This window comes from Marmota monax, unplaced genomic scaffold, assembly GCF_021218885.2.
Source record: "Marmota monax isolate L192 unplaced genomic scaffold, Marmota_monax_Labrador192_F-V1.1 WCK01_AAM20220418_F8-fsc00092, whole genome shotgun sequence".
NCBI classification, from domain to species: domain Eukaryota; kingdom Metazoa; phylum Chordata; class Mammalia; order Rodentia; family Sciuridae; genus Marmota; species Marmota monax.
In genome coordinates, this window is record NW_026692583.1 from 4,422,076 (window position 1) to 4,437,726 (window position 15,651).

Below are 15,651 nucleotides of genomic sequence, written 5' to 3' on the forward strand. Positions count from 1 at the left end.
TAAAACATTGATGAAAGAAATTATATAAGACGCACAAAAAATGAACAGTCTGTGTTGAAAAAATGTTAAAATAACCACACTACCGAAAGCAATCAACAGATTCAATGAAATTCCCATGAGAATATCAGATACCTTTGTCACAAAAATTAGAAAAAGAAATCCTAAATTCATGTGGAACCATAAAAAACCTAGGATGGCCTAAGTAATCTTGAACAAAAACCAACCAACATGCAGACAACACAATATCTTACTCCTAAATAACCTACAAAGTTATAGTAACCAAACAGTGTGGTAATATCCTAAAAAAACAGACACAATGGACCAAAATGAAGAACTCCAAAATTAATCCATGTTCATTGTGCCAAGTGATCTTGACAAAGGTGCCAAGAACACACAGTAGAAAAAAAAGGTCTCTTCAATAAGTGGTGCTGACAGAAATTGAGTATACATATGCAGGAGAATCACGACAGATCCTTTCCTCTAACCAAACACAAAAAATGAACTCAAAATGGATCAAACATTGAAATGTAAATCCTGAAACTTTGAAATCACTACAAGAAAACATAGGGGAAACACTTCATGAACTTTTGGATTGAATGACAATGGGACAGACAACCAAAGGAAAAATGGACAAAAGGAATTTGTAAAGCTTCTGAACAGGTAAGGAATCAACAGAGATAAGAGACATCCTATGGAATGGGAGAAAATATCTGCAAACTATTCATCTGATAAGGACTTAATATCCAGAATCCATAAGGAACTAAAAAAGCTGAACACCAAACAAACCCCAGCAACAACAAAATCCAATTTAAAAATGGGCTAAGGAACTACAACACTTTTTCTCAAAAGAAAACACAGTTAGGCTCTGTGGTGCACACCTGTGATCCTAGCAACTGGGGAGGCTGAGGTGGAAGGATCACAAGTTCAAGGCCAACCTCAGAAATTTAGCAAACTTAATAAGGTTGTCTCAAAATAAAAAAGGGGGTCTGGGGATGTGGCTCAGTGGTGTAGCACTGGCCTAGCATACATGAAACCCTGGGTTTGATACTGCCAAATAAATAAATAAATAAAAATAAAAAGGGTAGGGAATGTGCCTTGGTGGCAGCATGCTCCTGGGTTCAATACCCAGTACTGAAAAAAAAAAAAAAAAAGCTGAAAAGAAAACAAAACAAAAAAAGACACACAAAAAGCCAAGGAGTATATGAAGCAATGTGCAATCTCACTAATCATCAGGGAAATGCAAGTCAAAATGACATATCACTTCACATCCATTAAAAGGGCTATCACCTAAGACATAACAAACATAACAAACACTGTCAAAGATGTGGAAAAAGGGGAACATTTATAGACTGCTGGTGGAAATGCAAATTAGTACAGCCATTATGGAAAACAACATGGAGAGTCCTCTAAAAACTAAGAAAAGAACTACTATATGATGCAACAATTCTGCAACCAGGTAAACATCCAGAGAAGATACCAGAAAGATACATGCACTCCCGTGTTCATTGCACCACTATTCAAAACAGCAAGAATGAATACAGAAAATGTGGTGTATATATACACAATGGAATATTATTCAGCCATAAAAATGAAATCCTGTCATTTTTAGCCAAATGGATGGAACTAGAGGTCACTATGCTAAGTACCATAAGCCAGACAAAAAGACAAGTGCTTATGTTCTCATGCATTTGTAGAAATAATAAGTGAAACTCATGGAAGAGCAGAATGGGATGGAATAGTAGGCACTACACTGGGAAGGATAAAGAAAAGAAGGGAGGGAAGAAGTTAAATAACAGGCATTAGAACACTGAGAGAAAGAATTGGCTCACTTTTTTTCTAGAGCACAGAAAGGTAACTGGTTTAAAATAATCTATGACATATTTCAAAACCAAAACATAGAAACAATTAATGTGTGAAGAGATGGAAATGGTTATTACCATGATTATACATTGTACACATGTATTGAATTACCACAATGTAACCTACAAAGATGTACAAATATTACGTTGCAATACAAAAATTTTTAGAAAATGTTGAATAGTAAGAATGTTAAGGGCTGGGGTTATGGCTCAGTGGTAGAGTGTTTGCCTTGCATGTATGAGGCACTGGATTCGATTCTCAGCACCACATGAAAATAAATAAAGTCCATTAAAAACTAAAAAAATATTAAAAAAAAAACAATGTTAAGGGGAGCTGGGGTTGTGGCTCAGCGGTAGCGCACTTGCCTGGCATGTGTGCGGCACTGGATTCGATTCTCAGCACCACATACAAATAAAAAAAGGTCAATCAACAACTAAAAAAATTTTTTAAAAAGAATGTTAAGGGCTGGAGTTGTGGCTCAGTGGTAGAGTGCTTGCCTTTCATGTGTGAGGCACTGGGTTCAATCCTCAGCACCGCATATAAATAAAATGAATAAAATAAAGATCCATCAACATCTAAAAAAATATTTTAAAAAAGAATGTTAAAAAGATGCATTTGGTGATGAAGAATGGACACAGCAAGTATGTGACCTTTTCAGGGATTCGTTATCAAACAAAGACAAGATCTGGATCACTACTGGATTGTGATGTAGGCTGAAAGGAATAGTTTTTACTAAGGAAAGATATTACAGCACCTCAGGATGTTAAGCCAATGGAAAAATGTATAAGATATAAAAGAGAGGAGGAACTAGTATTAAATAAAGCCCAGGAGAAACAGAAATAAAAGGAGACCCCCACATGCAAGTGAAAGGACCACCTTTAGAAAGGGACCACTATAACAAGGCAAAAATTTAGGTACAAGTGGATCCCTCTAGAGGCTACACATGGAAGTGCTTTTAACTTCTTCTAGGAGTTTCAGTGAAACATGAGGCAATGAGAAATTAGTAAGGGCTGGGGTTGTGGCTCAGGGGTAGAGCGCTTGCTTCTGAGGCTCCAGGTTTGATCCACAGCAACAAATAAAAAATAAAATAAATAAAATGTAACTAGGAGGGAAATCTGGACACCATACCTGTGCATTAACCAGCTGTATGTGGCATGTGAGCTTTTCTGAAGGCCTTTTCTACCCATCCAGACAGACACAAAACAAGTAAAATTAATTGACATGCAACAGATGAGGCTCTATAGCACCCACATCTAGGAGTCACTTATTCATCCAAAAAAATAATTCCTGTTCATCCACTCTTGGATGAGCAATCTTCTAACTCTGGGGGAGGGAGAGAGTGTGGTCAGGATGAGCAAGCAGAAGTAGCCACTGAAAACAGAAAAGACTTCCAGTATACAAAGCCTTCAACAGACATAATCTGAGGATACCAACATGTCAGGGATACACTAAGAGGGTATGATCCTGGAGATACCAACCAGTGTGGCATGCTAATCACGTTAACAGGGGGCCACTCCTGTTAACTGGAGTTAACAGATGGCATCTCCCATACACACTTGTGGACAGTGTTATAAAGTCAACTTGAGAAACTGAATTGAGATGATGTTCAGAAACAGTGCTACTAGGCTGGAACACAGCCAGTGGTGAGTGCTTGCCTCACATAAGCAAGACCCCATGTTCAATTCCCATGGCCACAAGAAACAAAAAGTACTACTGTCCCTTCCCCACAGGTCACCAGCCCACTGGGCTCTACAGCAAGTACAGGGAAGCCACTGCACTAGCCTGATCTAAGAGACTGGTCTCTGAGATGTGTATATATCTATAATGCTTCACCAAGAGGGAAAGATTACTCTGGGGTCAGATGTTCATTTGCTACAGAGCAAAGGTTTTAGAAGAGAGGAAATGGGTGATGGAGTGTGCCCACTAGAAAGAAATCTCCAAACCCCCTGCTCTGGAATGTTTGGAGTTAGCTGAGCAACTGACAACAGGAAGGGTGGGGGAAGGGTGTTCTGTGTGGCCCAGTGGAGGAAGGCATGGAGATTTTGTTTCCTCTCTCAAGGTAGTCCTGCACTGTAGAGTTTGCAGTTCTTCACGATACATCCCTCCATCATGTCAAAAGGACTTTAGTGACGGAGCACTGAAGCCCACTCTGAAAGAGGACATCAACAGGAATGGAACGTGTCTGAAGGTATCAGAGAGATCAGAAGGACCAGCCAAGACCCAGCCAGAAAGCTAACCTTTCAGAGGTGGGAAGTCACCACTGTGTAGGCAGCCCACATAGATCTGATGCTCAGACCTGCATCTGAGGGTCTGTGTGTCAGAGAGGGCCACCGTTGATGAACAGTGGCTCCAGGGCATCAACTGACTCACTGGGGCCATGTCAGTGTTGGCCTTGATGAGAGACTTTGACTCTTCCCCATCGTCTCCATGGAAATCTCACATGGTTTTGCATGAGGCTAGAAGAGTGATTCAGGTTTGGGCTCCCCAGATGAAGCGTCTGAGGCTAGGGCCAGTGCCAGGACTTTTGTGTGTCAGGTTGGTGACCATGTTGCTGCTAGGGATAATTTTTCTCCCAAGTATATACTGTGACATGGAATCCATATATTACTCTTCTTATGAAATAGTCATCCCCAAGAGTCTGTCAGTGGAGGGGCATGAAGACCCAGTGGGAAAGGCATCGTACATGCTGTTTATGCAGGGCCAAAAGCAAGTGATTCGCCTCAAAGTGAAAAGAAACTATTCTGTAAGTAACTTCCCCATCTACAGTTACCACAATGGCATCCTGGGGCAAGAAACGCCTTCCATCTCACAGGACTGCCACTATGAGGGCTACATAGAAGGAGTGCCAGGGTCTTTTGTTTCTGTCAACACCTGTTTGGGCCTCAGGGGCATCCTGATTAAGGAGGACACATCCTACGGCATCAAGCCCATGCTCTCTTCCAAACAGTTTGAGCATGTGTTATACACCATGGCACATCAAGCTCGAGTCTCCTGTGGTGTCACTTCCCAAGACAGACCAGTGTCCACCAGCCAGCAACAAGGGAGCAGGAATCCTCTTCAACTACAGGCACTGTCCTACTTGTGGTCACGCACCAAGTACGTGGAGATGTTTGTCATTGTCAACAACCAGCGGTTCCAGATGTGGGGCAGTAACATCAATGAGACAGTCCAGAGAGTAGTGGACATCATTGCTCTGGCCAATGTCTTCACCAGGGGAATAAACACAGAGGTGGTGCTGGCTGGAATGGAGATCTGGACTGAGGGGGACCTCATAGAGGTCCCAGTGGACCTGCAAGTTACACTCAGGAATTTCAACAGCTGGAGACAAGAGAAGCTCTCGCACCGTGTGAGGCATGATGTTGCCCACATGATCGTTGGGCATCATCCTGGAGAGACCATGGGCCAGGCATTTCTCAATGGTGCCTGTTCAGGTAGTTTTGCGGCGGCCGTTGAATCCTTCCATCACGAAGACATCCTCCTGTTTGCAGCGCTCATGGTCCACGAGCTCGGGCACAACCTGGGTATTCAGCACGACCATGCGGCCTGCATTTGTAAAGATAAGCACTTTTGCCTCATGCATGAAAACATCACCAGAGAAAGTGGCTTCAGCAACTGTAGCTCTGACGACTTCTACCATTTCCTTCATGAACACAAAGGGGCCTGCCTCTTTAATAAGCCACGGCACAGAAGCCGCAAGAGGGAGACTGCTAGTTGTGGTAATGGTGTGATTGAAGAGGCGGAGCAGTGTGACTGTGGTGACCAATGTGAAACGAACGAGTGCTGTACCGATGAATGCAAACTGAAGGAGGGGGCTGAGTGTAGTAATGAAGCCTGTTGTAGTGGATGTAAATTCCAAACTGCTGGACGCACTTGCCGTTCTGTAATAGGAGCATGTGACCTCCCAGAATACTGTAATGGTAGTTCTGCACTGTGCCCTGGAGACAGGTATAAGCAAGATGGTACAGTATGTCGCCAAATGTACCTTTGCCTTAGTGGTGTATGCATGGACCCTAGTGTTCAGTGCTCAGATATTTTTGGGTCTGACTCAGTGTCGGCCCCAGCGGACTGTTACAAATCAATAAATAGCAGAGGGGACCGGTTTGGAAACTGTGGCCGTCCTACTGATGAGAATAACAACTATGTTAAGTGTTCAGAAGAAAATATGTATTGTGGCAAACTTATCTGTACTGGTGTTAGTGCTTTACCAGAAATTAAAGAAGATTATACATTGATCCAGGTGCCTAATGGAGACGACTGGTGCTGGAGCATGAATGCCTACAAGGGGACCGATACTGTTGATGATGGGGATGTGAGAAATAACACTTACTGTGCTGAAAAGAAAGACTGCCAAGGAACTGTTTGTACAGATGCCATTGAGTCCACATTTGAATGTAAGCCAGAAGAAAATTGTAATTCAAAAGGAGTCTGTAATGATTTAGGGAACTGTCATTGTGATTTTGGCTTTGAACCCCCTGACTGTGTAAAGGAAGGGGGAAATGGGGGAAGTGTGGACAGTGGCCCTGTTGGTGAATCAGAAGGGGAGAATCCACCAGGTGAAGGTGATGGTGGTGGTGGTGGTCAGAATCAAACCGGTAGCCGAAAGGATGAAGGAGGTCTAGACGTCACACTATTAGCCTTTATTATATTAATTTTAATAATTCTAGTGGTTATATTGGTTTGCTGCTTCTTAATGTCTGAAAGCTCAAAAGCAAAACCTGCACCCCCACCACCTGCAGCAGAACCTGCACCAGCTGCAGAAGCACCTCCTGCAGAAGCGCCCCCACCAGAAGGAGAGGCCCCAGCAGAGCCAGCCCCAGAAGGAGAGGCCCCACCAGAAGGAGGGGAAGAACCACCACCAGAACCGCCACCAGAGTAGTAGGAAGATGACTCTAAATATACAAACTCCTCAAGAACTGAATGGGAATGGGAAGCTCAGTAAAGCAAAAGTTAAGCGAGAACTGATAGCTTCAGTGGCTCTGACTGCAATTCTACAGTCTAAAAATACACTAATGTGGGAGTACAGATTCTTCCATTTTTATTATTCCTTTTAATAAATGTTTACTCAATATATTAAATATTTTAGTACTTCTTGCTTTTACACATTTTCTTTGAACTTACCACATGTATCTTTGGACATCAATGTCCTTGTCTCTTTGGGTCAGGTTTTTTCAGTTGCCAGAAACTGTTTTTCACAACATGCTATCTTTCATGTAAGTTGTTGTTTGACATATGGTACAGTATGTTCCTGAATTTATTTCTATCACTGAGATTTTCATTTCAAGCAATAACTATCTATTATGCAAGGACATTTGGTCATGTGTGCTTGAACTGTTCTAATTTGCCTAATTTGTACATTCATCAAGCAAGTAGTTTTTAAACCCCAAAATAAATATTGTATTTGTTAGACATGTCTTCATGTCTAACATGAAGAGCAGTTATTGAATCCACTTTGTTCTGTGGCTCTGTGGGAGGGACTGTATCTGATAAGAAAGAAGATTCTAGTGGTCCCTGGGTTAAGAAGTGAGCATTGAAGTTAACCATCTTTCCAATTCTGATAGTTGTGTGATATGATGTATATATGTTTAGTTTATTACTATATCCCACTATTTCTAGATGCTTCCTACATACATACTCCCTTCTTACCATAAACATTTTTTCTTCCAAAGAAGTTTTCATAATGCTCCTTTGTTTTAATTGCTTAGTGATGAATTTCACACCCCTAGACATACCATGGCCAAAGAACATCACCTAAAGCTAAGTATTGTGTTTATACTAATTTTGTAACAGTATAAAGATGCCCATAGTGCTGAGTATGTATATAAAACTGAAATTTTTCTCTTCTATTTTTCTTTTAAAAACATTTAAATTAATAGCTTATTGATTGACCATCAGAAGGAACCTTTCCTGTAAGGTACCAGAGTTCTGGAAGTAGCAGTTATTTCTCTGGGAAGAAAATGCAAAGCAAAATATTTACATTACTCATTTTTTGCCAGATACAGTGTTAACCATTTTACATTCATTGTCTTAATTTAACCCTCTCAGGACTAGGGATGTGGCTCAGTTCTAGAGTGCTTGCCTAGCATACATATATCCCCAGGTCTAATCCCCAGCACTGCAAACATCAAAACAAAACCTTTTAACTTCCCAATGAAACTTCCATCTTGTCCATGAAGAAACAGAGATCAAAGAGTTTGCTCTCAAATTAGATAATAAGTGGTGAAATCTGGATGACTTCCCAGGTATGAATGAACTTATGATTTTCTATTGCCCCACGAGCCCTTCCCCTCAGTGAAAAATGAGGGAAAGACGTTTGGTAAGTCCTTAATAGCCTAGAATATAGCTTCTTTCTCAGTGACTACTGAAACAAAAGCCTTACAAGTGAATGTTGACTTCTATGAAGAATCTACCATAGGTTTCTTGCTTGCTCTTAGGCTCTCTCTTTTTCTCTTTGCTTACTGACTACTCTAAGATGAGCAGCCTTCTTGCTTCATGATGTTCTGCCTCGACTCAGGCCAGAGCAATGGAGTTGGCCAACCGTGGACTTACTGTAAACCCAAATCAAACTTTTCCTCCTCTTAAAAAACAGCAAGAAAGGGCTGGGGTTGTGGCTCAGTGGTAGATCGCTTGCTGAGCCTGGGTTTGATCCCGGTACCACATAAAAATAACTACAACTCTCTCTCTTTCTGTGTGTGTGTGTATGTGTGTGTATCAAAAACAAAAAAACCCACCACACTGTATGGTCATTATGTTGAACCCCAACGCAAAGAAAAGACCACCAACTCCAATTTTAAATTAAATGAAAGCAAGCTTATATTTGTGTACATTAAGAGACAGCAGCTGTCTCTCCCAACACAAGCTAGAGATCAGCACCCCAGCTCTCCAGGAACAAGGTTTTATAGCACAAAAAGTTGTAAAGGCGGGGGTATGTTGAGAACTTACAGCTAACAGGATTTTGACAAGCATAATACAAAGGCAGATAGTAGGTCAATGATCTACATGGTATGATATTTCAAGGTAGGGAGTAAATTCAGATCCCAACACCGGAATTTATGAGGCACTGCTGAAGTTTCAGAGAGGGTTGTTATCTGGTCAGGGGGAGCCAGGATTTATGAGGTGCCACTAGGTTTTAGAGAGGGTTGCTATCTGGTCAGGGAAAGGTAGGCATGGGTGAGTTCAAGGCAGGAATTTGGGCAGGAATTCCAAATCACAGTAATTTATAGTAAAACAGAAATTAACTTTTCATGACATTTTTGGCTCTCAATCTTAAAATGGAATTAGGCTGGGTTCATCATTTATGGATTAAAGTATCTTTTCCTCTACTAGGGCCTGACAGCATGGAATAGAAGGTTGGCATTTCACTTAGTGCTAAGGCATAGATGTTCAAAATACGTTTACCAAGTAAAAGATGTAACCAAAGTCAACCTTAAAAAAATGGATCATGGCTGAGCCTGGTGGTGCACACCTGTAATCCCAATGACTTGGAAGGCTAAGGCAGGAGGATTGAAAGTTCGAGGCCAGCCAGGAAAACTTAGCAAGACCTTGTCTCAAGATGAAATCAAAAGTGGGTGGACAGAAGATGTAGCTCAGCAATAAAGTACCCCTGGGTTCAATTTTAAGTACTGAGAAAAAAAAGTGGTATAAGCTGGACATAATGGTGCATGCCTATAATCTTAGCAATTTGGAAGGCTAAGGTAGGAGGATCAAAGCCAGCCTCAGCAATTTAGTGAGATCCTTGGCACCTTAGTGACACCCTGTCCCCCCCCCCCCGCCAAAAAAAAAAAATTAGAAGGACTGGTGATGTAGCTCAGTGGTAAAGCACCACTGTGTTCAATCCCTGATATCAATAACAAAACTAGCATATTCATACAACAGACCATTATTCAGAAATAAAAATGAATGAGGTACTGATATATGCTACAATATAAATGAATTTTGAAAGTATTATGCTATGTGGGAAAAGACACACATAGTATGATTCCATCTATACTAAATGTTCAGAACAGCAAATCTATAGGAAAAAAACAGATTAGTGATTGCCTAGAATAAGGATGTAAGAAATTGATGGCACCAGGAGTGGCAGCACAGTGGCTCAGGAGGCTAAGGCAGAAGGATCGCAAGTTCAAAGCCAGCCTCAGCAATGGCAAGGCAATAAGCAACTCAGTGAGACACTGTCTCTAAATAAAATACAAAATAGGGCTGGGGATATGGCTCAGTGGTTGAGTGCCCCTGAGTTCAATCCCCTGGTACCCCCCCACCCCCAAAAAAGAAAAGAAGTTCATGGCAATATGTGACTGACTTTGGCACATTTCTTTCTGGAGTGACATGAATGCTCTAAAATTATATCATGGTAATTATTACACAGTCTATAAATATTCAAAAAAACACTGAATAGTACAAATGAAAGGGTGAATTTTATAGTATGCAAATTATGTATTATAAAGTGATTTATAAAAGTAAAAACAGGTGAACTATTAGGGTACGGTCCCATTTTATAACTATTCCTAACCTCAAACCTTCCCCCACCTCCACATAGGGAACAATTATTATCAGTTTAGTTTCAGACCTTCTAGGTAGAAAATATACAGAATTGTTTTATGTTTGTACAATGTAAGTAATACTATGCTTTTGTTAAAGCTCATTATACCTTGGAGAGGGATCCACATTATATATAAGCTCTTCAAAGGAAGTGATTTATTGGGATCCTAAGGGTTATAAATGACGACTATATTTTAATGTAATCCAAATAAAGCATCATCCAGATGTAGAGAGAAAGGTACTTCATTTCTTTAAAAGGACTTCTTGTCTTACCAATTCACCAATGTCTATGACGGGTTAAATTTTTCTAACAATATAGTGGGAAATTTTCTATAATCTTCAATTAAAATTTTTTTTAAAGAGAGAGAGAGAGAGAATTTTTTAATATTTATTTTTTAGTTTTCGGCAGACACAACATCTTTGTTTGTATGTGGTGCTGAGGATCAAACCCGGGCTGCACGCATGCCAGGAGAGCACGCTACCGCTTGAGCCACATCCCCAGCCCTTCAATTAAAATTTGATTAAGACTTCACATCATGTTTCATGGAAACAAACTGATTCGCCATAGATGTAGTTAATTTTTAATGACCCGGAAACATACTTAAATATGAAAAAGGAAGGGAGATTTTGGAGAAGGGGCCAGTCTCAGAATAATTGTTATAATCTCCTCAAATCACACCCATAAAACCAAACTAGTATGGTAAAATCAAACCCTGCAAATAGCAGCTACAAAAAAAAAACCCACTGATAAACCTCCTACAAACTCAGAAATATGGGTGTAACCCCAAGATGGCTGCTGAGTAACCCAAGACCTGAGTGATATTAAACATTCTTAATTAAGAAAGCAGAGGTAAGTAATGGCGTGTCTGTTGGATCTTAGAACAGAACTCCTAAATATCCAATAGATTCTGAAAAATATAGCAAGCCAATTTGAAAATAAACACCTGAAATTGGGAAGGTTTTTGACACTTTCTTTTCTTCTTTTTTTTTTAATTGGTACTAGGTATTGAACCCAGGGGTGCTCTATATTCTTTTTTAATCACCAAATTTCAGGTTTTGCAAATGTGTTTTTTGAAACAGAGTTTCATTAGTTGCTAAGATTGGCCTGAACCTGCAATCCTCCTCCCTCAGCCTCTTGAGTAGCTGGAATTACAGCTATGTTCTACCATGTCCAGTGATACTTTCATTCCTGGGAGAATGCAAGCCAGAGAAATCTGGAGCCTATAAGTTTTTTGAATGAAACTTTCAGGATAAAGTCTTATACAACAGAGATCCTACTGGAGGATGAAAAGATAAAATAAACGTGGTATATATACACAATGGAATTTTACTCAGCAATAAAAGAGTAAATGGATGGCGTTGGAGAAGATAATGCTAAGTGAAGTTAGCCAATCCCCAAAAAACAAATGCTGAATGTTTTCTCTGATATAAGGAGGCTGATTCATAGTGGGGTAGGGAGGGGGAGCATGGGAGGAATAGATGACTTCTAGATAGGGAAGAGGAGAGGGAGGGAAAGGGAGAAGGCAGGGGATGAGCAAGGATGGTGGAATGTGATAGACATCATATCCAAAGTACATGTATGAAGTCAAGAATTGGGTGTCAACATACTTTATGTACAAACAGAGATATGAAAAATTGTGGTATATATGTGTAATAAGAATTGCAATGCATTCTGCTGTCATTTTTTAAAAATCAATAATAATAAAAACGAGAACCTACTGGAGTAGAATTCAAACTGATGAGGATAAAGAATTAAGTAAAGAGATTTTAAGTAGAAATATCTTCATTGTTTTATTAATTAATATTTTACCATTAGGTCTTGGGATGTGGTCTTTACCATGTCTGTGGAGTACCTCAGAATTCCCACTGTCCTTAATGCAGCCATTGTGAACTGTAACTCCAAGATGGGGTTACTGCTGAGTAACCCAAGTTGGTTTTCCCTATATAGTTTCCCAGCATACTATAAATGAACAAGCCATTAGAGTGGGATGTGGTGCTTTACAGCTGGACTCTGGTGATATGAGCACCAGAAATGTATCTGATAGCTCTGATGTTAGCTTGAGATAAACTAGGTACTTGACTACTACATAAACCTCCTTCCTCTGGCCCAAATTGTGGAAATGACTGGTCTTGCTGCTGCCTAGGACCAAACTTCTATCAGTAAGTCTCCAATAAATCGCAATATGTGCAATAGTGGATCCATTTGCTTCTTTATTAGTCTCATAGCACATTAGGGCTGGTTCTCATATGCTGGGACTAGGTATTTTCAGAACAACTGATAAGCCAGCCAGAGGACCAAAATGAGCAAGAGGAAGAAAGTTTCTGCAGGGTAAATCCTGGATTGGCTGTCTAACTTTTAAGAGGACTGGTGACCTGTATATTACATGTTTTCAGCCTGCTATAGGAGTATAGGGAAGCCTTGGAATGATCCCAGAAGCCTGGTGTGCTTCCTCCCATAACAAAGGACCAAAATAAAGAAGCTGGGTGTGGTGGTGCATGCATGCAGTCCCAGCTACTCAGGAGGCTAAGGCTGGAGGATCACTCAAGCCTAGGAGTTCAAGGTTAGCCTGGGCAATATATATAACCCTGTCTCAAAATAGATAAGAAGAAGAAGAAGGAGGAGGAAAAAATAAGAAAACAACAGTGATTTCACTATAGAGTTTGAGACAGAGCACTGGAGTGCAGTGGGAATGTTGCAGAGATACTGCAGAGCATGACACGCTATGGCCTTATAAAGAAAGGACCTAAGGGGCTGGGGATGTGGCTCAAGCGGTAGCGTGCTTGCCTGGCATGCATGCAGCCCGGGTTCGATTCTCGGCACCACATACAAACAAAGATGTTGTGTCCGCAGAGAACTGAAAAAAAAAAGAATATTAAAAATTCTCTCTCTCTCTCTCTCTCTCTCTCTCTCTCTAAACCAAACAAACAAAAAAATGAGTTAAAAAAAAAAGAAAGGACCTAAGCACACAACACTACTGTAGGGTCTCTCAAGATCCATCCTGAAACAAGAGGGACTTTGTTCAGTGTGCCAGTCCCTGGCAGTTACCACTCACATTGTAGACACCTGAGGCATTTACTAATGGAGAATCTTGTGTCCCTTATAGGCGCTGACCACAGTTTGTGGAGCTTCCCTGTTACCATACCACTGCATTGCCCTGGAGAAAGAGCACCGTCCATATTATTCCATCCTCTACCTAGCATGGAGGTCATCTCGAGACCCACCATTCCCTGGGTCCTGTGAAGTAGCTGAGCAGCTACCCCTACCAGCCAGGAGATACTGGAAACTGCCCTTTTACAGCCCCAGGAAGCACCAGGGCAGCCAACCCTCAGTGGCTCATCTGCAAAGGCCCCAAGAAAATAGTTAGGTGGCACTACCCACCCTCCTGCTGCACTGGACACAGCCAGGTGGTCCTGTCCACCCACTCCTGGCCTAAAGAAAAAGGCAGGTGGCCCTTCACACACTTCCACTATCCCAAAACCAGCCAGGTGGCCCCACTCTTGTATCCTCAGACCCCAGAAGGAAGCCAGATGGCCTGCACTGTGTGACTCAGACCACCGAGGATCCTGTGACCCCAGGAAGCAGCTGAGCAGACTTTTCTGAGTGGCTTGGCCCAGTGAGGACCCCTAAGAAGCAAGTGGGCAGCCTTTCCCATCCCAAAAAGCAGCTGAGCAGCCTAATCTAACAAGCTTAGTACAGTGAGACCTTGAGAAACAGATGCTCATCCCCACACTCTACCCTGGACCCTGGGGAAGAAGTTAGGCAGATCTGCCTAAGCAGAAAGGCCATCAGAGGTCCCATAAAGACATCTGTGCATCCCTCAGACACTGAAAAGTGATATTTGGATGATAAATTCTTATAAATGCAACCTTAGATGCTTTGAAGGGGTAATTTGCAGAAAAATGAGTTGTCAACATCCATCTGGGCACACTGGTGTGGCTTAATTCCCATGAAGCCCTCAGACACTGATAGGCACCCCATCTCACTACCAGGAATACTATATCACACCAAGGTGGCTCCACCCTCAAACAGCCTGCAGAAACCTGCAGAAACCCACACCTACAGCCTGTTGCAAAATGCCCAGAAGTACAAGTGAATTTGTCTTGCCTAAGGGAGCTGCATCCCAGTTGGCAATGCAATCCTCCAACCCCTGTTAGCCTAGGCCACTGAAACACCTACATACATCAACAATGTTGATTATATTTAAATAGGCTACATGGATACTACAATAAAGCACCCAGTAGGAACAAAAGCCAATGCATCACAGACTACCAGCAGAAAGACAGCAAACAGATTTCCAGGAAAAAGTTTTTATTTATTAACTATGAAAGCCATCCTGTAAAGTTGGCAGAGGCAAATGACCTACTGGATGTGCAAATACCAATGTAGGACACAGCATTAACAAAAAAAGTAACATGACACCCCAAAGCACACAATAACTCTCTAGCAACAGACCTCAAAGAAAAGGAAACAGGCAAATTTGACAATAAATTCAAAAAGAATGATTTTGAGAAAACTTCATAAGATACAAGAGTAAACAGGCAGGCAGCTTAACGAAATTAGGAAGGCAAAATTTATGACATGAATGAGAAATTCAGCAGAAAAGAGAGATCATGGGCTGGGGATGTGGCTCAAGTGGTAGCGTGCTTGCCTGGCATGCGTGAGGCACTGGGTTTGATTCTCAGCACCACATAAAAATAAAAAAATAAAGATGTTGTGTCCACCTAAAACTAAAAAATAAATTTAAAAAAAGAAAAGAAAAAAAGAAAGAGATCATAAGAAAGAACCAAACAGAAAACTTGGAGCTGAGAAACTCAATAAATGAAACAAAACACAGTCAAGAGCCCGCAAAGTAGAACAGATCAGGAAGAAGAAAGAATTTCTGAACACAAAGAGAGAGTTTTTGGAATAACCCAGTCAGGTGGGGAGGGGATGGGAGAAGAGGCGACAAAAAAGGAGAAGTATAAAGAAAAGAAAGAATGAGAGAGGGAGAGGAGGAGGAGAGAGGGAGAGAAAGAGGAAGGGAAAGAGAATGTGGGGGGAGAGGGGGGCGGAGAGAGAGAGAGAGAGATGAAAAAAGCAACTGAGACTTATGGGATACCATTAAGTGAACAAACATTTGCACTATCAGGATTCTAGGAGAAGAGAAAATGCATAGAAAACATATTCAATGAAATATTTGCTGAAAACTTTCTGAAGCTTGGGGAACAGATATCAAGTCTGGGAAGCTCAAAGGACCTATAATAGTTTTAACAAAA

At 41.2% G+C, this 15,651-nt stretch overlaps 1 protein-coding gene across 1 annotated transcript; it reads left to right on the forward strand.

Annotated features, from left to right (window-relative positions):
* Window positions 1-4,237: 4,237 nt before the first annotated feature.
* On the forward strand, window positions 4,238-6,736 carry LOC124093538 (disintegrin and metalloproteinase domain-containing protein 1b-like). The gene has a single exon (XM_046445988.1). The coding sequence runs from the start codon at window positions 4,238-4,240 to the stop codon at window positions 6,734-6,736; it is 2,499 nt and encodes an 832-aa protein (XP_046301944.1).
* Window positions 6,737-15,651: the final 8,915 nt, after the last annotated feature.